General features: G+C 37.9%; 1 protein-coding gene and 5 non-coding genes across 6 annotated transcripts; all 6 read left to right on the top strand.

Annotated features, from left to right (window-relative positions):
* Positions 1 to 329: 329 nt before the first annotated feature.
* LOC105442057 (MAM and LDL-receptor class A domain-containing protein 1-like) lies at positions 330 to 22,861 on the top strand. The gene is made up of 20 exons (XM_030993779.1): positions 330 to 367; positions 706 to 826; positions 1,621 to 1,705; positions 2,509 to 2,682; positions 3,263 to 3,522; positions 4,520 to 4,610; positions 5,000 to 5,149; positions 5,839 to 6,104; positions 6,909 to 6,999; positions 7,961 to 8,098; positions 8,649 to 8,783; positions 9,142 to 9,372; positions 10,332 to 10,475; positions 10,974 to 11,233; positions 12,903 to 12,987; positions 13,445 to 13,591; positions 14,071 to 14,222; positions 14,802 to 14,994; positions 22,682 to 22,815; positions 22,856 to 22,861. Exons 1-20 carry the CDS (start codon positions 330 to 332, stop codon positions 22,859 to 22,861), a joined length of 2,901 nt encoding a protein of 966 aa, XP_030849639.1.
* Positions 9,779 to 9,850, top strand: TRNAQ-UUG. Its single transcript has one exon. It is a non-coding gene; the product is annotated as a tRNA-Gln (tRNA).
* TRNAQ-UUG lies at positions 15,543 to 15,614 on the top strand. Its single transcript has one exon. It is a non-coding gene; the product is annotated as a tRNA-Gln (tRNA).
* Positions 16,071 to 16,142, top strand: TRNAQ-UUG. The gene has a single exon. It is a non-coding gene; the product is annotated as a tRNA-Gln (tRNA).
* TRNAQ-UUG lies at positions 16,747 to 16,818 on the top strand. Its single transcript has one exon. It is a non-coding gene; the product is annotated as a tRNA-Gln (tRNA).
* TRNAQ-UUG lies at positions 17,595 to 17,666 on the top strand. The gene has a single exon. It is a non-coding gene; the product is annotated as a tRNA-Gln (tRNA).
* Positions 22,862 to 22,929: the final 68 nt, after the last annotated feature.

Here is a 22,929-nt window from a genome sequence, read left to right as displayed (position 1 = left end):
ATATTCATGTTTTTCTGGGATGGCATTTTACTCGACCTTAGATGAAAAAAGAAATTGCCTGTTACAAAATATTGATCAAAGATTTTTTTGATTTTTTTGTTAAAGCAGATATAAAAGTTTTGGGAGTAGCATTTATTATATGTAATCAAATACATCCCTCACATGTTTCCTAGACCTTTTTCTCACCTAACATTCATGACTTTTATTCACTAGGACACTATGTATTTATCGAGGGCAGTTCGCCACAACTACCCGGTGATACAGCGAAGCTGATCAGCCCTGTTTATACGACAAACGACGGGGTCGCATGTTTTACGTTTTGGATCAATATGTATGGCACGCAAATAGCTGATCTCAGGCTATACAAGTAAGTAGCTAATTTAAATAATTCAGTATCTTCATTCGATGACTAAACACCCAATTCACAAACTTTATACGGTATTAATCTTGAAATGAAAGTGAAGATAGCTCATTCAATTAATAAATACCTATTATTATTTTTAGTATTATTATTTTCACTTTCATCTTATTAGTCACTAATTCTCCAAAAATTACACGGTACAGTCTATCGTGTAACCATTGGATGATCAGGTGTGACTTATAAGAATAACGTGAAAACGGATCAGGTAACTTAAACTACGAATGAAATTTTGTTTGAAGCAGTGTAATCTTTTAAACAATGTAAAACCATAATAATTCATACAGACAAGACGTTTCTTCTGGGAACACCGATCCTCCTGAGTTGTTATGGCTACTGTACGGTGAACAGAGTACTGATCAGACGCACTGGATACAGGGACAAGTTACCCTTAACGGAACATTCACGGTAAATTGAACGATTTTTAGAAGATTTTGACAAATATACCCCTAACGAATTTCAGTTAACCCTTCCTAATTACATCTTTGGCATCCATTCAAAAGAAATTAGAATATCATTATGAAGTTGAAACAATCTATATGCAACGTTATTTAATTACTTAATAGATTGAGGCACGTTCAACTAATTTAACACTAAAATCTTTGTTTGTCATTTGTATATTTATTTGTCAAACGTATTTATTTATTAATCTGTATCTTTGCTTAACCTATTTTTATGCCATGGGAACAATTAAATAAATACTGTATTTTTAACAACAAAACAATTATTGTAACAGTTAACAAATAAAACGATTCTCTCCCTCTCCCCCTTTTGTTTAAAATTAGTTGTTTTGTTTGTTACCGAAGCTCAGTGATTATTTCCAATGCATTTGCAGAAGTCCATTATGTAGAATAAACTTGAATATTTGATTATTTGGAGGCATGTTCTACATTCTGTTTATTACGTCGGATATCAGTATTGGATATAATTCGCATTGTTAGCATTATTAAGAATTAGTAGACAAAAAAGAGTTGTTGCATGCATTGGTACAAGACAATCGGCAAGTATAGCCTATGAGTATTTTTCTATGATATTAAAACAATGTATCTCAAATATTCTATGATATTATGAGAATAGTGCTTTTCAATTGAATATTACAAAATCAAATGTTATAATAAAAAAAATATACACATTTTAACTACCAGAAAATGAGATGACTTTTTGTCCATCTGTTCGACGTTCTATTATCATTTTTCTTGCAGCTTGAGTTTTGGGGCGTTGTTGGCATAGGCTTCTACAGTGATATAGCGCTCGATGATATATTAGTTGTGCCGGGCACATGTGATGGTATGTGGATGTTTGTTTATGTTATATTTTGTTATAAAAACTCATTTATATACTCACTTACAGATAAAATCAAATGATTCCGAAAGAATTGTTACAGTAGGCCTGACATTTAAAATAATAATGTGTACACATAAAATAAAATACACTGCAGTTTATAAATGATACTAAAATATTATTTTATTCTTGGATTAGGCAATCATTTGTTTCTTCTTTTGGGACACATTACACTTGAAGAAGGCCTAGAGAATCTTGCTTTGACAGGGACAATTTTGGGAATAAAGAGTAGGGGACGAAGGAGGATACTTTGGATGGACAGTCTGCAGAAATTGTTGGAAGAGAGAGGAGTGAAAGAACTGGGAGTGGTACTAATACAGAAGGCTAGGAACCGAGGGTTGTGAAATAGCGTTAATAGCCAAAGTCAAAAGATATGGCACTTATAGTGAGAGAGAGAGACATTGTGATTCATACATTCATACGAAATCGAATATAAATCTGAAATGACTTTATAATGTCAAATCTCATTTTTCGTTTAACTTCTCAAGTTCATACCTGTTCGGCCTTTCTGCCTGTTTGCTTTTTTGTTTTAATGTATTTAACTTAGGTCTACATTATTTGTTTAATAATTAGTATTTTACGTTTGTTTATTATGATGTCTTCTTTTATATAAGGACTCGCTGAGAAGAAAAAAAAACATATGTGGCTGAATGAATTTTGTTCACACCGCAATGTAATTAATTACAAAACATACAAAGAAACAATTATACACTAATCTAACTAATACTTCTTTCTCCGACTGCACACAGTTGCGCCTCCAGCGGCTGACCCAAATCAAGCTGGTCAAGGGATCTCGTGTTCCTTCGATAGCACCATCTGCGACTGGACTCAGGACGTCACTGACCAGTTCGACTGGACATTATTCAGTGGTTCCACACCTTCGCTAGATACAGGACCGAGCGGTGACCACACATCTGGGACAGGTAAATGTTTCGATGACTAGGGGTCCGGCCTTAGAGGCTGCAGAGACCGAGAGCCCGAGACCGATAAATGCCGTCTTAGGGACTTCAAACGTGGTCTTCAAAAGAGGGTCGTTTTCGTAAATCTCCCAACAATTTTTGGTAGACTATTAGCCTTTCGGACATTTCTTTTTTCCTCGCGTATTCCTGTGATTTCCTCTTTTATACATTATCTTGTTATGAACATATCATTGTTCACCTCTTCTGTTATATTCTCTCTCTCTCTCTCTCATTCTCTCTCCTTACCTCTCTCTCTCTTTACCGCTCCATCCCCATCTCTCTCTCTCTCTCTCTCTCTCTAATCCCCTCTACGTTATGTTGTTTTCTTTTATTTTTGTACAATATTTTTTTCAGCAACGCGCGATGTCCTCATGTGAGCCTTACATAGTCAGATTAACTTTCTGTTTAAGTGCACAGTGGCGCCTGTGAAGTGATGTGCACTACTGAATTTGTACCATTCCTATTCGACCATTCTATACCTGTACAAGCATCGCATATTATTGCCGTCGATTTCTTGATAACAAGTGGTTTCCTTCATCCGTAGGAGGGTACGTCTTCACAGAGGCTTCTGCGCCGAGATTACCGGGGGACATCGCCATCCTCACCTCGTCCGAGATGGCACCAACCGGCCCGTCTGGTGCATGCTTTGCCTGGTGGTACCACATGTTTGGCGGTACCATGGGCACCTTCAATGTGTACCAAGAAAACAATGGTGCGAGAAACCAGCGATGGTCTAGAACCGGAGATCAGGCGAATGAGTGGCTCATCGCGCAGCTCTGGATTAATAGCACAGAACCAACGAAGGTAAAGGAAAAAAGGGTGAAATTATTATAAACATGTGGTCTATTTTATGGTTGGTTCGGAGTGGTGGTACCGTATAAACCTTCAGAGTTTACCATGAATAGAACCAGTGACTGTCAAGAAGAGGGGTCCATGGGAACCGATGGCACATGGAGCAACTCTGGATCAATGACGCAGAACCCTCAAAGTTGTACAAAGTTGTGTTTTGGAATATTGTCAAACCATATGTATGGTGGTACCATGGGTACCTTTGTTGCGTAGCGGGAAAAAAATAATGGGTGGAACCAGCGATTGTCTAGAATCGGAGACCAAGCAAACGAATGACGAATAACCTAGCTTTGGATTGATAGCACAGAACCCACAATGTAGAGATAGGAAAAGAGGGTGGATAAGTGATAAATAGTAGCTTTGATATTTGCATACGTGCGCTGGTATCATACGTTTGACTTGCTATCTAATTTTATGGTTACAAAATTGGCACCTTCATTGTGTACCAAGTAAAAAGTTGTATTTTGAACTATGAATGGTCTAAAACTTGTGGTCGAGCCAGCGAATGGAGCATGGTGCAGTTTTGGATTCATAGCACAGAACCAAGTAAGATATAGTAAAGGGTGTTTAATAGCATTTTCATATTTTGATTCGTTTGGTGGTACCATAAATTATGTTTGATGGTACCATATGTATGTTGTCACAATTGGCACCTTTAGAGCGTACCAAGCAATTAATGGAGTGCGGAACCAGCTATGGCCAAGAACAATGCACCAGGTGAATGAATGGTGCACGGAATAGCGCTAGATATAAAACACAGAACCTGTAAACTAAGCTAAACGAAACAGTTGATGAGTATTGGTTGAATTACAGCGCAACAAAGCCAAACTTCTGGCTACAATAATTAGATTAGCTCTTCGTAAATTCAGGATAATTTAAAAGTCACTATCACTATTAAACAGTGTTTGCAGTACACTTTCTGTTCAATGGATTAAACTTTATCTCTTTCCAGATTCTTTTTGAAGGCATAGTGGGAACATCTTGGGAAAGCGACATCGCGATTGATGATATCACCTACTTAGAGGGACCCTGCCCTCCACCTGGTAAATATTGCAACACCTCTCCCCCCCCCCTCTCTCTCTCTCTCTCTCTCACTCTCTCTTTCTCTCTTTTCTCTTTCTCACTTTTCCTCTCTCTCTTTCTCTTTCTCTCTCTCTCCCTCTTTCCCTCTTTCTTTTTCTCGCTCTCTCTACTTCTCTCTCTATCTATTTTTCTCTCTCTATTTTTCTCTCTCTGTCTCTCTTTCTTTTCTTTATATTCTCTCTCTCTTTCTTTCTCTCTCCTTTTTTTTCTCTCTCTAATGCTCTCTTTCGCTCTCACTTTCTCTCTCTCTCTCTCTCTCTTTCTCCCCCTTTCTTTGTAGATATACATGCTAGGAATACCGTTATAATGGTAAGGAAGTATTATGCCTGTATTATACTTTTCATTTCAGCAATATGTGACTTTTCAGACGACATCTGTGATTGGTCACAGGAGACATTGTTGGATGATTTTGATTGGCTGATTGGATCTGGAGCCGATACACGTTACGGACCATCTGGGACCAGCTCCCTACCGGACAAAACATCGGGAGTCATCGGAGGTAAGTTTTAATTGATTTTTAAAGCCCCACTGCACTACTTATAGCTTCTTGTGCCCAAAACAATGCGTAATCGGTGACCATTGGTCCCCATGATCCCTTTTTTCTGATGTTAATTGAGAGTTGATTTGATGAGATCATCAGCTGTCAGAGACCTTGCAGGGAGGTATGATCCCCCTGGATACAATGCACAGAACCTCTTCTTCTTTTTTCATGTTTATTTTAATAGCCATCATTCATTTTTTTTTTCTTAGAGCCTATAGCACTACTATCCTAAAGAGCTTCATCGCGATTGTCAACAATCTTTATAACAGAATCACAAGTAATTCCAAAAAAGTGACAAAAAAAAGGAAATAATCTTAGAATGGATAATGATGACATGAAGAATATATAACCAGTAAGATCTTGCAAACCAATGACGAAGTCGTAACTCTGACATGTAATATATTCTAAGATATTTATCTTACATTACTTGCAGTTTTCTAGAAAACCCAGATTGTTAAACTAAGCAAGTATTCCAAGTAACCATAAGATTGTAACTAATTTTGGCATGACATTGAAATAGCCAAATTACCATAGCTAGCTATTACAGTTGACATACTTACATCACCGGAAGTTGCGCTCTATAGAGGTATATTTTTTAAGCTATTGGAAATGAATAAAATACGCTTCCCTCTACTTTATTGGTCCAGGTGGATATGAGTTTATAGATCTAAAGGACTCCGCGTTGAACCCTGGGGAGTCAGCCATGATAAACAGCGCCCTCAGATCACCACCAGACAGCGGCGCGGACTGTCTTGGTCTCTGGTACCACATCGACGCCGTGGATGTGGGTGCAATCAACGTGTACCAGCTGACCAATGGTACCTTGAGTGATGTACTATGGTCTATTGATGGTAACCGGGATGACTATTGGTGGTTTGCGGGTGTCACCATGATCAGTAGAACGGCTTACCAGGTAAAGTTTAGCACACTCTGCTGCCAATGCTTGCGGCTATCAGTACTGTTCATTTGGTTTATCGTTATATCTCATTACTGGATGGGCCAAAGCCATGACATATTATGTATTGTTCTTTACATAAATGCTAATTATAAATTACTTAGCATTAAATAAAATATAAAACAAAACTTCAATGTTGAAATTTTGAGATGATTCTCATTCATTTACTTTTTGTTCAGCGGTCTCGTTTGTAAATACTCTATATCTTTTTTCGTAATATTTCCGAACATAAGAGTATTATAATTATGAACTGAAATAATTGATACTTATTAACAAGATTGAATATCGTTTATCCAATATAATATATGAGGCAATATATGGACCATATCCATTTCTCTTTTAGCATAATAAATGAAACAGGATCATAAATAAATACAATGTTTGTTAGAACCAAAATAAGTATATATTTAGGGAGGGTCACGAGGGGATGCATTAAATAGTTTGTTTCTCTTCGCCTCTCTCTCTCTCTCTCTCTTTCTCTCTCTCCCTCTCTCTATCTATCTATCATTCTCTATTTGTTTCCTCTCCCTTTCTATCTCTCTATATTTATATATCTCTCTACCAATATATATATATATATATATATATCTTTCCCTCCATTCATCTATATGTCTCTCTCTCTCTCTCTCTCTCTCGTTCTCTCTCTATCTCATTCTATGTTCCTCTTCCTCTCTATTTCTCTTTCTCTCTCTCTCTCTCTCTCTGCCTCTTCCTCTTTCCATCTTTGTATCTCCCCATCTTTATATATCATCCTTTACCCAGGCTGTGATAGAAGGGGTTGTCGGTACAGGTAGTCAAGGTGGTATTACCATTGATGAGGTAGGATTCACACCAGGACCCTGCAATCCTCCAGGTATGTAATCAAAACAATTAAAAATATTTGTAATTAGATGTTTTACGAGATCTTTATCATTTCCTTGATTAAAAAAGATATTAAAATACCATTATGAAGTTCAACAAACAATCTCTACGCAACAAGATGTGTATATATGAATACTAGAATCTTGTTTTTCATGGTTCTCTTGTTTGCGAAACGTATGTATCTATCAAGTTGTTGATTTACTTGTTTTATGCTTTGAGAAAAAAATGAATGAAAGCTTTATTTGAAGAACACAATTGTTGGTCGATTTTTTTAAACCCAAATTTCAAACACCAATTGAGCTGAATTAAACCAGTTGCAAAATAAGGTTCTTTAATTTATGTAAACAATAGGTAGACAACTATCAACTCTTCCGCTCATACGTAACAATACACATACAAAGAGTGTTAACAATTATTATTTTAGGCCTCTTTACAGCATAATAATATGCGGGAACCTTATTTATTTTCCCCGACCCTAAACAAGCTTACATTTGGATATTTATTTAGTAGTGATACACACCAACATTGAGAGTTTGTAATCTTCAGTTTTCATTTTCGTACCGTGAAAAGGCTTTGGTTTTCTTAACGCAAGCCCTTTTGTCAAACGGAAACATGAATAATTTAATGAATAAATAAATACATGAATAAAATACTGAGCTATCCGTTGACTATAATACACCTTGGTAGAGTATTCTGTAGTTCATTTTGTAGTAACAAACTTGTTAATTAAATTACTCATTATTTCTAAGTATTAGTTGAGTGTTCCACACTTGTACAAGCATTGCTTTTTAGTGGACCCCTCTGTTTTCAATTTGTTTTCCTAAGTTGTTGTAAATGTTCATAAATGATTTGAAACATCTTGTTGGAACCATAAATAAATTGAAATTGAAAACTAAGTAGGAATTTGAATAGAGGGAGGTACTATTCATATTGTTTCTAATTATTTTTCAAAGGACACTGTAATTTTGAGAATGGGATGTGTTCATGGCAGAACAGAGGTGGTGATAACCTAGACTGGGAGAGGACATCGAGCTCAGCCAATACTGATGGGACTGGACCAGCATATGATCACACCATGGGGAATGATCTAGGTACAGTTAAATTATGTTTAGAACGAGAATAGAAAAAGAAATAACCAAAATGTTACGTTCTGAGTGAAACCATCGTTCTCTAGAGGTGTTGTGGTCTAGTGGATAAGTCGCCGAGTCCGAGTTCGAGTCCCCCCACCAGCACTAATGTCATTTGGCAAGATATTAATCTATATTTGCCACTCTCCATCCTGGTACCTTATTTAAAACGATCAGTTTATTGCCATGGTGGCCGCCGCGGGATAATATAATTATCCACGTCAAATAACCGGTGACTAACCTGTATGTACACATACCTGAAGTGATCATTAAATGTAAATCGTAGAAGTTTTTTGATATTCGGTACTTGATGGAGTAATCAATTTAGCAACTCACTCAGTAAGCTATAACGGGATGCTAGGTAAGGTGAGTAGCTGCAAGGAGTGCCATTTAGTGCATAAATGGTTTTGTACGAAGCACTTTAATATCAATTTACAGTAAAATATGCTATTAAGTCCACTATAGGATGGATCTATGTAATGTATCATAGTTGTTTTCTCTCCTCCCCTTCCAGGATTCTACATGTTTGTTGATACAGTTCCAGACCCAGTGGTCATGTTCACTGGTGATACAGCTGATCTGTACAGTGAAGTATTTGATCCTGTGGATGAGGCTTGCTTTACGTTCTGGTACCATATCAGAGGAACAGGTAAGTCAAAGGTCAAATGTCAAACGCTGGTGTTCTCAAAAACTACAAGAAAGGCAGCGGTAGAGAAATGAGAATGCATTGCGTTACGGGAATATTTTAGCAATCTTTGTGAAAGTCGTCGGCAAAAGCATTAAACCCTACGCAGATGTGTTTGTAAATTAAACATACTTCTTTTGTAGTTGTTGTTTTTGCTTCATGTTATAGTTGTTAATCCTAACAATCCAGTTTGGGTCGACTATAAAATATTTGTGCTAAAGAGATAAAGAAGTTTGTTGTCAAATACGATCTGTAATATTTCTATAATATTTAACTCTATAGCTATGCAATATTTCTGCTCTTTTCCCTTATCATCACCCAGGTTCAGCATCTTTGATCGCCTCTTCACTCGACTTCGCTCCGCCCACGACCCACACTAACGTCCAGCTATTTAACGACACCGGCGACCGAGGGGACGGTTGGCTGTACGGTCAGTTCAACGTGTCGTCGTTACTCGAATACCAGATCGTCATCAGCGCCGTAATCGACCCTCTAACATGGGTGGGCGACATCGCTATCGACGACACGGCTTTGTTTCAAGGAACATGTGGAGGTAATGTGTGGATGTGCGTCTAGCCCTTGGTGAGAGTGTCTGAATATGTGTGGTGTGTTTGTGTGTGTGTATGCGCACGTTAGCGTTGTATACTCCAGTGATGGAGATAGTAATGATTATACTGCGTTCGGCTGAAATAAACTATCATATGTATTGTAAAGTAAAAATATATAACAATGCATTACCATATGGCTTATGACCGGATTAGATAATTACCTATTGTATGTGAGGGAATAACTGACATGTGTTCTACTTATCATGTGCCCATATGGAAGGATAATCCTTTCATATATGCTACAAAACTAACAGTTTTAACGAGACTATGGTTGGAGTGATGAAATGAGAGTTAAACAAACGTTTAATTGACGTAAAATACATCGATACAAACAGTTCATTTATCAGGCAGGGTGCCATGGTGTAATGGTTAGCACTCTGGACTTTGAATCCAGCGATCCGAGTTCAAGTCTCGGTGGGACCTCTTTCTTTTGTAAGCTTTATATTGATGAACTTACTAGACTTGTGCCGTCCACGAAGCCGGGGGACTTCCCGATGGAAAAAATACATTGATATTCCTCAAAAACATTCGATTATGAACAGAGTGATTAGAAAAAGGGCGAGGGGAAGATTAAAAATAGATCAACATTGTATTTCTTCGCTTTGAGTTATACACATACCCAGTCCAAACAAGAAACAAGGTTTACAGATTCTATTAGGCATGTTTTACATCATACTCGTATTTTCCGATATTAAAGCCCTACTTGTAGCTACTTGCTCCCTCTAAATAGAAAACTTCCCCAATCGGTGCCTGTTGGTCTCCTATGATCCTCTTTTTATTATGTTAGTTGAGAGTTGAGTGAATGAGATAGCCACCTGTCAGTGACCTCGCTGTGTGGTCTAATCCTATCTGGCCCAGTAGTATTGACGGTCTTTAAACTCTTATCCACTTTATGCATATTTAGTACCTCGCCCTTGGTCGTGTACGTTCGAGGATGGTTTGTGTAAGTACGAGCAGCTCGGCGACGATGAGCTCGACTGGTCTTTCAATCAAGGATTAACACCGTCCGTGGAAACTGGGCCATCGGCAGACCATACAACTGGTCTTGGTAATTTTGATTCTAGGAATACTTCTTATGATTATACATAGCATTGAAATTATTAGGTATTAACAGAAAACTGCATTATTTATGATTACAGGACCTGTAACTAATACAAATTAGGCCTACCTTTGTTATTGATTAATATGCTATATGTCACCTTTTGTGATAACGTTCAATTAGAAAATTGTGTGTAATTCACTTCAAATGAATTTACACAGCCGACCTTTAAGCTTTGATAATGCTGAATTTGTACAGCACTGTTATCTTAATTTGTATACTTTGACAAATTGAGTTGAAAGCACTTGGTTGTTTGTGTTTTGGTTACAAGACGGTAGATTTAAGATCACTTACATTATTCATATTTCTACAAAAATGTTTACATTTCATGTACTTTTTAATCCTACCACATGAGAAAATTGACATATTAAGACGTTTTATAGATTATTTCATTTTCATGATTTGCATTTTGAAACATATACCTTTTTAAACTCTCATTTTCAACAGTGACTGGCACCTACATATTCATCGAGACAAGTAGCGGTGCACAGGGCGACGCTTCGCGCCTGCGCAGTTCGTTCGCACCGGCAGGCTCGTACTGTCTCGAATTTTGGTATCACATGTATGGCGCCACCATCGGCTCACTCAATATTTACATTCAAAACAACCAATCAGCGGCGGGTCTACCTGTTTGGACCAGGACCGGGTCCCTTGGTAATAGCTGGACCAGGGGATCGGTTGGTGTGGTGGATGTTTATGATTTCAGGGTAAGATGTGAAAATACCACTTAAGTCTAATAGTAGGCCTTACTTTATACCATACACAGTTAGAACGGTGTTTAAAATATCACTGTTTAAAAGAATGTTGTTTAAAAACGTAAACAACGTTGTTCAAAATCGAAAAATCAGTGCTCAATTGACTGAAACAACTATCTATTAAAAAACAAAAAGATTTAATTAAACAGAGTTGTTTAAAAAGTCCCGGGGAAAAATCACGCGATAGATTTAACCAATCATGATTTCGCGTCGTTGATATTTTCTCGATACGCGATTGCAATTTGTGCGCACACATGCGATATGCACAAAGTACGTACATACATGCATGCAAGCATGCAGTGCTAGTGTGCAGTGCTAGTGCAGTGCAGTGCAGATGAAAATGGCGGAACAAGGGCAAGGCGACGACTTGGTTCTTCTCGGCTTCGCCGATGGGGTTTAGGTGAAGCTATAGAAACAATTAATAATGTTTTCTGTCACTGTTAAATGAATATGATGAACCAATGTTGAAGTAAATTGGCAACAAGCTCTACATGTTACAGTGTCGTTGTGATTATTGCAGGAGTGGTTCCAGTAGGTCATTTCACAAATTCAAACAACCAGATAATAACCATTAAACAGTTCTGTTTAAAATTTGAGCAACTCCTTTTAAACAACCCAGTTGTGCAGTAATATTGAATAAACAAAAGTTGCTTAGTAATTTAAACATTATTGTTTAACATTTACACAACTTGCTTTAAACAACCGAGTTGTACAATTTTATTACTAAACAGCTGTTGTTTAAAAGTTTTTTTTCTAATTTTTAAACAACTAAGTGTTCAAAACGTAAACAATCTTTAAGTTGTTTAATTTTTAAACAACAGTTGAGCGATTCACCGGTTAACTTGTGGTTGTTTAAAATTTTAAACAACTTGTTTAATTTTTTTCTAACAGTGTATAAGGCTGATCCTTTTCTCTTATTCTCTCTTATTCTCTCTTATTCTCTCTTATTTTCTCTCTCTCTCTTTCTCACATACACACACACACTAACTCTCTCTCTCTCGGTCTCTCTCACACATACACACACGCTCTCTCCCTCTCTCTCTCTCTCTCACACACACACATACACACACACACCACCTCTCTCTCTCTTTTCTCTCACATATACACTAACTGACATTCTCTCTCTCTCTCTCTCTCTCTCTCAGAATGACTATGTCTCTTTGTCTTGTATTATAAGCTACCCTGCTCTGTTTGTTGCGTTGTTGCTGTTGTTGTTTTTGGTGCTTTTCCACTCTTTTTTCGTCGGAGGGATAATAGCTTCGCGCTATCGACGTCAATATCTATATGCGAATGTTTTTCATTAAATATGGACATTTTCAGCAGATCTCATAAAAAATTATTTGCATGTGCAATGCTCTCTGCGTTTGCAAATATTATAATAAAGGTCTCCTGGGACCTGTTTCACAAAGCCTTTTTTCAATGACAAATGACACAAATTAGTGACAAATATGTTAATAACCAATCAAAAGCAAGGATTTCAGTAGCTTTTAACAAAGACTATCATTTGTCACTGATGACAAGTTTTGTGAAACGGGGCCCTAGAATAGTGATGAGTCGTACTGATTCAGAAGATAAAGTTCCATGGTCTATCAATACAATTGTACTTTGTTTGCTCTTACAGGTGATCTATGAAGCTGTACGGGGATCATCATTCACTGGCGATATAGCGCTCGATGACCTTGATCTTTATGAAGGAGAGTGTGAAGGTGACTTTTAAATCTTCTACTTTTGTTTCCTCTTTTCTTTCTTCTTCGTCTTTTTTTTTCTTTCAAGGGTAACATCTTCAAAAAGATGCTAGATGCTGCAAATGAGTTTTTTGAAATATATGTACAGGAACGTGCACGATTATCGAAACATTTTCCGACAGATATGATAATATTTTGCTACAAAGGAAAATAGTCAAACGTCCGTTGCTGTCATTTTTGGTTTTGTTATAAATCTTTTCTTTGTTGTATTCTTTTTTTTTTTGCTTAGGCTACTGCTTAGCTACAATAAATATTGTCATCGAGTTTTTAAATCTTCCTCACATAGACCCTATATATGTTTTACTATTCATTAACTATCGTCTAAAGTGTGAACAAACGTCGCTTGGAAGCACAAAATGTTCCCTTGTTATTTATGCGTGTAATGGATCAAAAAATCCTTTCTTATTTGTTTCATTAGCTGCTCATGCGTGTGACTTCCAGTCACCTGACTTGTGCCAGTACATTCAAGATGATACGGATGATTTTGATTGGCTGTGGGGCGATGGTAGTACGGATACCGTCGGTACAGGCCCGGATGTAGATGCTACATATGGTACAGTTTATGGTAAGCTATTTTTGTTTGTTTCCGTCTTATCATACAGATATTTATTATAAGCAAAATAAATAGTAAACTACAATGCTAAAAATGGTATCTAGTATTACAATAGTAGTCATAAAACTTCGAATAGACATTTCGAGGGATTAGACCGCCCTGTGTGGTCACTAGACAGGTGGTTATCTCATCGACTAAGCTCTCAATTAGCTTAAGAAAAAGGGGATCATAGGCGACTAATGGTCACCAGTTAAAATTCTATATAGAGGGAGCAAGTAGCTACAGTAGGACAGTGTGGCTTTAAGTTACGAAATAGATTTTTGTTTAAACATCATAATTGCAAGTATATGATCAATTTAGCTGTTAACTGTACATTTAAAAATAGCTTTATATGCTTCACTAATACACCTTCTCCTCCAAATGGTCCTAACACTCTCCCCATCGAATTATCTCCATATTTCTCTTCCTTCCTCCTTGTCTCTCTATATCAGGAAAGTACATGTATATTGATGCAACTAACAAGACCCTTGGTGACACGGCCAGGCTGGTAGGACCTACCTTTACCCCCGAACCTTCCGGCGTGACTTGTTGGACATTTTACTACAGCATGTACGGACCAGATGTGTATACACTAGCATTCAAGGTACATATTTCTACGTTTTATTACACATTTTTATATTTCTTTGTAAGCATAACTAAATTATTACACAAGGAACAATTTTAAACATATATTTGATCTGTTCACCACCTTTGAAACTACTTAGGGTAGTCATGTTCGTATACTTCGTTTTTTTGGATATTTGTGTTTTCCGGGAACACGAGCTATCGTGAACACTTAGTCCATAATTCTTAACGCTGGTGAAATACACCCCTTTTATGGCCGAAAGTATCGGGTTCAGTATACCCGACACTTTGTGAAAACCCTACATCAAATGTCGACCCAAAATTGTCTAATACTAGACAAAATAATCACAACAGTTCGGAAAAACGCCACTTATCGACACTCCGTCACGCTTTGATTGTGCAAGTATGTCTACAAAAATGTACATATCAAAGTATTTGCATGTGTTTAATATGTTTCCGCGTATGCTTATGCCCAAAAGATGCCTATATTCCCAATGAAAGAAAATTACTTCATGATATATTATTTTCTGAGGAAAAAAGTTTATACATTACTATTAATTTAGTTTACCAAGTTCAACCAATCTTTGTCATTCCATAGCTGCAATCAGACCTCAACACACCTCTCTGGTCTACAGCTGGTAACCTAGGCAACGCGTGGTACGGTCAGCAGGTCACTGTTACGTCATCCATTCCATATCACCTGATATTTGAGGCGACCGTAGGGACTGGAGAGCTTGGCGATATCGCCATAGACGATGTTGATTACAGGGATGGCGTATGCGATGATTCAGGTATATTAAATGAAAAAAACATTATTATATCATATGATAGAATCAATTCATTTTCACTTTTCGCCCAAACACTTTAAAAATCTGTAGCTTAAAACCGAGAAATGCTCTATTCCTAATCAATATGCTGTTACACTAATGTATTTGTTACCCTTATTAATTTCGATACCCAAATTAATATTTCACAGTAAATCAAATATTTAATCTACTAAAATCAGGTTTGTTCAACGGAGTCAGCCTGATATTGTTTTATTTTGTTAACGTAGACCCTATCTATTAATGTATTTCAAGTGATTTTTTTCTCTCTTACCCATTGTTACTAATCATTTCATTCACTTGCGATGAATAATGGAATCTCCATTGATGGAGTTCACTATGCATAATTAAGTTGTTACTATGTCGGGCAAGCCTTTCCCAAGTGCTTTTAGTTTCCAAGAGAAACTTTTGTCCATGCATAGAATTATTAAACGGGTCTGCTAGAAGAACATACGGACAAGTGTATTTCAAACGTGGTGTTTCTCTAAACCATGGATAGTTGTATTAACAGGCAGGGTGCCATGGTGTAATGGTAAGCACTCTGGACTTTGAATCCAGCGATCCGAGTTCAAGTCTCGGTGGGACCTCTTTCTTTTGTAAAATTTATCATGATTAACTTACCTGACTTAAGCCGTCCATGAAATGGCCCTCATTCTACTTATCTAGGCTCAAGCTTGATTTAGGCGTTTGCTGAAAATCGGGTTCGTTCAACGGAGTCAGTCTGAGATATACATTTTGTTTCTATTAATGTATTTCAACATCAATAATGATCATTTTGTTTTCAAAAATCTGTGTTTTTTACTTACCTCATGTTACAAGTCATTTAATTCACTTGTGATGAATAATGGCATATTCATATATGGAATTCACTCTGCATACCTAAACTGTTACTATGTCGAGCAAGCCTCTAGCAAGTGCTTTTAGTTGTCAAGAGAAACTTTTGTTCAAAAAGTATGCATACACTTACTAAACAGTAATATCTAGACAAGTGTATGTTTAACATGGTGTTTCTGTTAACTATGAACGTTTGTACTAACAGGCAAGGTGCCATGGTGTAATGGTTAGCACTCTGGACTTTGAATCCAGCGATCCGAGTTCAAGTCTCGGTGGGACCTCTACATTTTGTTTAGCTTTATCATGATTGACTTACTAGTGTCTCGTAGACTCCAATAATTTCTCACTTCGTTTTGTTCAAGCTAGTTCAAAAGAATGTATTTATTTCCATATAAATTTAGTGTCCGCAATAGTCCTATCAGCATTTTCACTTTTTTTTTTTTTTTTTTAATTATTTTTTTTGGGTTATCAACACGATCTCTTACAACTAGGTTTAAAGATGATGCATTAGAATGTACAGCAGTTTGCAGGCCTATCGCTTGGAATGCCTTGTTAGTTATCAGAGGTTCTAAACCTTGTGCTACTTATGCTTACCATTGTTCGTACAGTTTCGCTCATATTATTACACAAGGCGGAAGAGACACTCATCTCCTTGCAACCCTGGTCTGTCCGCTATTAGCTTGTGGAAAGCATAGGATGTTTACCCTGATCATCACACGTTGGTCTTTTCCTCATACTGCATACGTAGCGCTACCGGGAATTGTCTCCTCCTTGCGCTCCATGTGAGGTTCAAGACATGTAGAGACTAAGTGCATTTCAATGTGATGTGTCCCTAAAACCTAGCCTTATCTTTCAATCCATATGGACGCTGGTACAAATAGGCAAGGTGCCATGGTGTAATGGTTAGCACTCTGGACTTTGAATCCAGCGATCCGAGTTCAAGTCTCGGTGGGACCTCTTTCTTTTGTAAGCTTTATCATGATTGGCTTACTTGACTTATACTGTCCAAGCAGGCAGGGAAACCTCCTGATGGTCTCTGCATGGTGATGGTTCGTTTATTTTTTTTCCTATATCTTCCTTCCTTCTGATTGTTCGGTTAGAATTTGCTCTGTCTTACTCTTGACTGATTGCTTCCATTTTATCCTGATGTACACCCTTGGTGAATGTTTCACTAAGACTCGGATCGACTTTAAGTTGAACTTAACTATGGTAGGCTGTTCATGCCACTAGTTGGCTTCACCTTTATGATCATTAATAATATTTTTCCTCAATATTGGATTATAACAAATGTAAATGTTGTAAATATTGTGACCATGATTTGTACGTACCTTGAGTAAATAGTGAGAGCAAACAGTGGTGTGAACGACCTGCCATAGTTGAGTCATATTCAAAGTTGTTGTTGTTTTTATTTCCGTATAATAAAATCAGATACAAATACATATAAAGTAATCATACATAGAAAAAGGGACTGAAAGCGAATGAAACACTCCTCTCCTATCCACCCTGGTCTGTCCGCCACCAACTTGAAGGTAGTACAGGACGTCTACCCGGATCCTCACAAGTTGGTCCTTCCCTCACACTGCATTTAGTGTTACCGGGAAGGGTCTCCCCTCGCGCTCCATAATAAATGGGGAGGTTCAAGGTTTAAAGAGACTAAATGTATTTTCAACGTCGCGTTTCCAAAAAGCCAGTCTTATTTCTTTATTCATATGGACGCCTGTACAAATAGGCAAGGTGCCATGGTGTAATGGTTAGCACTCTGGACTTTGAATCCAGCGATCCGAGTTCAAGTCTCGGTGGGACCTCTTTCTTTTGTAAGCTTTATCATGTCTTGATTACAATATGAGAATGCTACTCATAATGTCAGTTTATGTGTCACTTCTCCATTTACTGTAAACTCTTCTTACATTGCTTACTGGAAATTGGTTGTCCCTGTGTTAAGTCTATGGAAATTCGTGGTATGTACCTTGTGTGAAGGAACATGAGAATTAATTGTGGTAACGGGCACTTCGATCTGTTTCACAGTGCGTACAGAAATTCACAAACGTTGACTTTCTGTTGAATCTATTTTTGTTATAATTATATGGTGGTAGATTCACTTAATGACATTGTGGTATAATTGCCTGCAAAGGATATTATCTTCTTATCCAAGTTCCACGTACACGACTCCGGTTGTATGGTGATCGTGTCTATTCTTCAGTTGCTCCATGCCTCTCGGACTCCCTTCCCCCTATTCTTCGGCTCACCGACAAGCTAGAAAGCTTAAGCCAGGCCTCAAAACCCAGCTTTTCAAGCAAATGTGTAGTACATGACTATTGGAGGAGCTGGCGCCTAAGGATGTTTGAAACAGATAAATGGCACCATATAAGCGCCGTGGGTCATCATCATCATCATCATGCGTGGGTGTTTAGTCGTTCGTGAAGTAGATAACTTGGCGATCACTCCCGATCACTACCTGACACTGATCCCATGGGTTTTACGCTCCCGTGCGTACGTCCATGTGCTGCCCTCTATATACCAACGCTTGAGCAACGTTAATACCGCAGTGCCTACTGGAAGGTGGTTCCTTTATAAGAGGCAGCGGGTATATTCTCATCCTTCATTACTCAGTTAATGACTCACAGATTACATCAATAACAATCTTTACGGAAAAGCCTGCCAGACCGACCAAGCCAGCTTTTATTCGAATTGTATCTTTTTGAACAATCATGAACAATCTTTGTTATTATATCATTTTGAACATCAAAATAATTTCATTTTTGAAAATATCAAGTGTAAATATTGTTAACATTGCATAATTTCAATCCCAATCGTCAACGTTCACACCTCAATATATACTGACATTGTATAGAATAAAATATTAATTTTGATCCCTAACCTGCATGGGGCTTTGCCTTTTTTCCCCACGCCCGGACCGATTCCCTAGGTTGAAAAAACCAGAGATAAACTAAATAAGGCAAATGCTCTGGAAAAACCTAATGGCAAATCGTCCCTATAAAATTAATCTATTTGAATCTCTAAACCTCCTACAAAAACAAACACCAAACTATTGTTCTGTGTTAAAATTTCCACTTGAAATTTGTGTCGTGTATCTAGTGTCTGACAAAGCTAGAATGGCTACCACGCCCATTTCCCTCTCTTATTATGCCTTTCTGAACATTCCTTTCCTTCTCAATACAATAACTTACACCTGCCTAAGTTATTCAAACCATCCCGCTTCGCGGAATCGTGGCGTCTCGCCACTCCCATTACGTAATCATTAAACGGATCCGCATATACAACATTTTCCTGCTATACGTTGTACCGTAGGAAAATACAAGTATATTCTCATCCTTCATTACTCAGTTAATGACTCACAGATTACATCAATAACAGTCTTTACGGAAAAGCCTGCCAGACCGACCTAGATGTAAAAAAGAACGGGTGCATTTCCTTGTAGCACACTGAACAATTTAACAAAAAAATATTTAACAATCTATTCCAATTTAATCCGTCTCAAGATTTAAATGATCATCTTTCTTGAATATCCTTTTTGTCGAATATCCCTTTCTGATTATTTAACAAAACATAATCACTTAACCGTTATTTGCAGAAAAAATGTATTACATGAATTCATATAACGATTACTCTTTCCTTTCTTTCATTACTCTTCTTTAATAAAAAAAAAAACATATTGTCGGACATTATATCTGTTTTCCAAGACAATTCATACTCCACATTCGAAATAAACACGTTTCCTATGATGGAAAACATTCATAATATGCCTAAAGCATTAAGGATTTTGTCACCTCAAGTTTATTATCTAATGTATCTACAACATATCCATCCTTCGCTTTATCTGTCTTCCAACGACCATGTATTTTCCACAATCTGTCTTTAGTTGATGTATTAGCAACCATAGTGGCTCCACCTGCCCTCAGTGAATGCAATCCGAGATTTGCATCCCCACATACTTCTTTCAACAAAGAAATTACCCTCTCTCTAGCTGTCGTGTAACTTAAAGGTTTGTCTTTCCTTATAAGCGCACTAACTCCTTTAGACCTGTATGCCGGTTTAAAGAAAAAATGATTGGAATCTAAAGAAATCCGAGCCACATTGATATACTTCTTTACCATTTTGACCGGACAAGCTTCTGTCACACCGGCACTAATGACTACACTATTACCTTGTCTATACTGATCTGTCTTACTCTTAGCAATATTAAGAGAAATATAATCATCATAAATTGACACATCATTACACTTCAAAGATCTTGCTTCATCATATCTAAGAAACCCCGTGAAACACAAAATTGCGTCCTCTGTATGAACATGCTTCTTACATTGCTCTTTAACTTGATCTGAAGTAACTGGATCTTTCTTGTTTACTTTTTTCTTGCATTGCCGTTTGGCAGATTCCAACAAATTCTTTACAAAACAATTGTCTGTGGGATCCCTGAACCCTCTAAGACTATGAGCCCACTTAATGGCGTATACAGCACCTTCTATGACACTCGATGAATGTCCTTTGTCAATAAGATGAGTCACATATAGGGCGACGTGAATAGATTCAGCTGGAAGAGAATTCCCTCCTTCTGCACTGATGAATAGATCCCATCGGTTAAAGGTGAAATTCAAAGAAAATCACAAATATGTCAACTAATGTATCACTAGAAATTGGTAAACTAACAGATGGCCATCGTACAAGTTTTAGGTCAACTACATATCGGGTGATTTATAAAATTACAAATACAATCACCTCCATAGCAGCTGGGATATACGAGAGATTCGCCGGAAAAATAACGATGTTTTAATGACGTCACTATATGGACCAACACTGCCCAAGCAGACGACATCCCATAGAGAATGAACATAATCGCAAAGCTATTATTTCTCAAATTATAATGAGTTTAGTGTATATAAATGTAATGGCATGTCAAACCATTCAAAAGGGGATATGACCCGATTCCGATAACTAAAATCTTTTGCTTGTAAATACACAGGATAGGGGTTAATTAACAATCAAAGAAACCAGACTTTCAAATTGAAAACCCCCCGGAATGATATTAAGGACGGCATTTGTTCCCTCTTGAAACGCCGAACATACCCCGCTGTGTACAGCTGAATATACAATGGCGTCTTATTTTGTTTACAAGCGACAGATTCCTTTATTTTTGTATCGCTGCATTTGTCATCGAAATAAAACCATGCACGGGGTTTAGAGTGAGGCAATAAATTATACATTAAGCCTGACGGTAGTAAAGTAAGAGAAATAACTCAAGAGAAGAAGAAAACACAGGCACTGAAAATGTGTGAGATGTCATGGGACATCGTCTGCTTGTGCAAATCATGTCCATACTGTGATCTCACACATCTCAGCAACGTTCGGAGAGCTCTTCAGGTGCTATGCCGGGGCTGTATTTAAGCGTTTTGTAATTTATAATAATCATTACTTCGAATGTTTCCAAGCTTTGAATTTCGATAACCTTGTCGAATCAAAGTTTCAACTTTGCAATAATGACAATAAAGTTAGTTTTTAAAATCAATGAATATCAACTTTAAATGCTGCGAAATACTTCTTGTTTGTGTTTTCGCTTCTCGATTTAATGATATGCGATGACATCTGTTCTGCCAGTTGGATGAACTTTGATGACGTAACTTGAGCTCGCTTCATCTCTTCCTTAACGGCGGTCCTTACACCTACTTTTCATTTCTTGCTTCTCTGCTTGATGCCAGCTCCCTGCATTCGAACCTCCAATGCCCGAATTTACCACAGGCGAAGCATGCTCCCGTTTTCCTCTTGAAATCCCATCCCTCTGTCTTGGAGCTAGGATTTGACCATGGCCTTGAAGACTGCTGAGATGCTGGTTGACGATCTGTTGGATAGGGACGTATCTGGTTGCGTGAAGCTATCTTCCTTCGAGGCGCTTGATTCATCTTGCGTTTCGCTCTGGCCTCCACCTTCCAGATTCTTTTCTCGTCGTCCGAATCCCGAGCGAGGCTATTGGTTTCATATTCAGAAACTGTAAGCCATCCGAAAGGTGATTGATCAGCAAGCTTGATGATTTTCTGCCTATGCTCTAAAATGTCTTTACCTTCGGCGATTTTGTTCTGTGCTGCCGTAGAAGCTCTGCTCAAATCTTCGTCTTTCTTCAGCAAAGATTCTGCTTCAGACAACTTCTGATAAACCTTGGTATTGCTCTTGTACTGCTCCTCGTTTCCCTTCTTTTTAAACTTGTACGTCGTGTTGGTTATTTCCTCCATCTTTGATAGCTGTACTTCGCTCATAGCCATTTGTGAATCGTTTATGTCCTTCTGGAAATGATTAAGCTTATCTGAAACAAGCGTTTCTAATTTATCCAGTAATGTATTCTGTGAATCCCTCACTTCGCCGCGGACAAGCTCGGCAATGTCCATCGGCTCCATCGTATAGTAGCTGTCGCTCCTGGCTCGGTCCCCGAAGTCGTGTCGTGTATCTAGTGTCTGACAAAGCTAGAATGGCTACCACGCCCATTTCCCTCTCTTATTATGCCTTTCTGAACATTCCTTTCCTTCTCAATACAATAACTTACACCTGCCTAAGTTATTCAAACCATCCCGCTTCGCGGAATCGTGGCGTCTCGCCACTCCCATTACGTAATCATTAAACGGATCCGCATATACAACATTTTCCTGCTATACGTTGTACCGCAGGAAAATACAAGAATTCAGAACTCTTGGCCCGAATTCCAAAAGGAGGTTTGACGCGTTTCGGACCAAGGTTTGTCTACAAACCTCCTTTGGGAATTCGGTCCTACGTGTTAAATAAATTTCTATCTTTTTATTACATCATATTCTTTCAGTTTCGTGTGATTTTGAGACTGATCTGTGTCTATGGGGTAATACACAGGATGGAGACGATTTCGATTGGATCCGACAGAGTGGGGCTTCCCCCACTACAGGCACTGGTCCTCTAGCGGATCATACATTGGGCAATGCACAAGGTGAGTGGTGTAGCTATTGGTTTTATGAGGAAGAGATAGACAGACACAGAGACACACAGAGAGACAGAGAGAGACAGAGAGAGAGAGGGGGAGAGGGAGTGAAGGGG

The sequence above is a fragment of the Strongylocentrotus purpuratus genome, unplaced genomic scaffold (assembly GCF_000002235.5).
Source record: "Strongylocentrotus purpuratus isolate Spur 01 unplaced genomic scaffold, Spur_5.0 spur5_scaffold_20, whole genome shotgun sequence".
Classification (NCBI taxonomy): Eukaryota; Metazoa; Echinodermata; class Echinoidea; order Camarodonta; family Strongylocentrotidae; genus Strongylocentrotus; species Strongylocentrotus purpuratus.
Note: the sequence above shows the minus strand (reverse complement) of the source record. Positions and strands in the feature narration are given on the sequence as shown.

Coding starts and splice junctions, on each gene's coding strand:
- LOC105442057 (XM_030993779.1), top strand. CDS start 330: ATGTATGGCACGCAAATAGCTGATCTCAGGCTATACAA. Junction 2,683..3,262: donor TGACCACACATCTGGGACAG/GTAAATGTTTCG, acceptor CTTCATCCGTAG/GAGGGTACGTCTTCACAGAG. Junction 12,988..13,444: donor TTATGAAGGAGAGTGTGAAG/GTGACTTTTAAA, acceptor TTGTTTCATTAG/CTGCTCATGCGTGTGACTTC.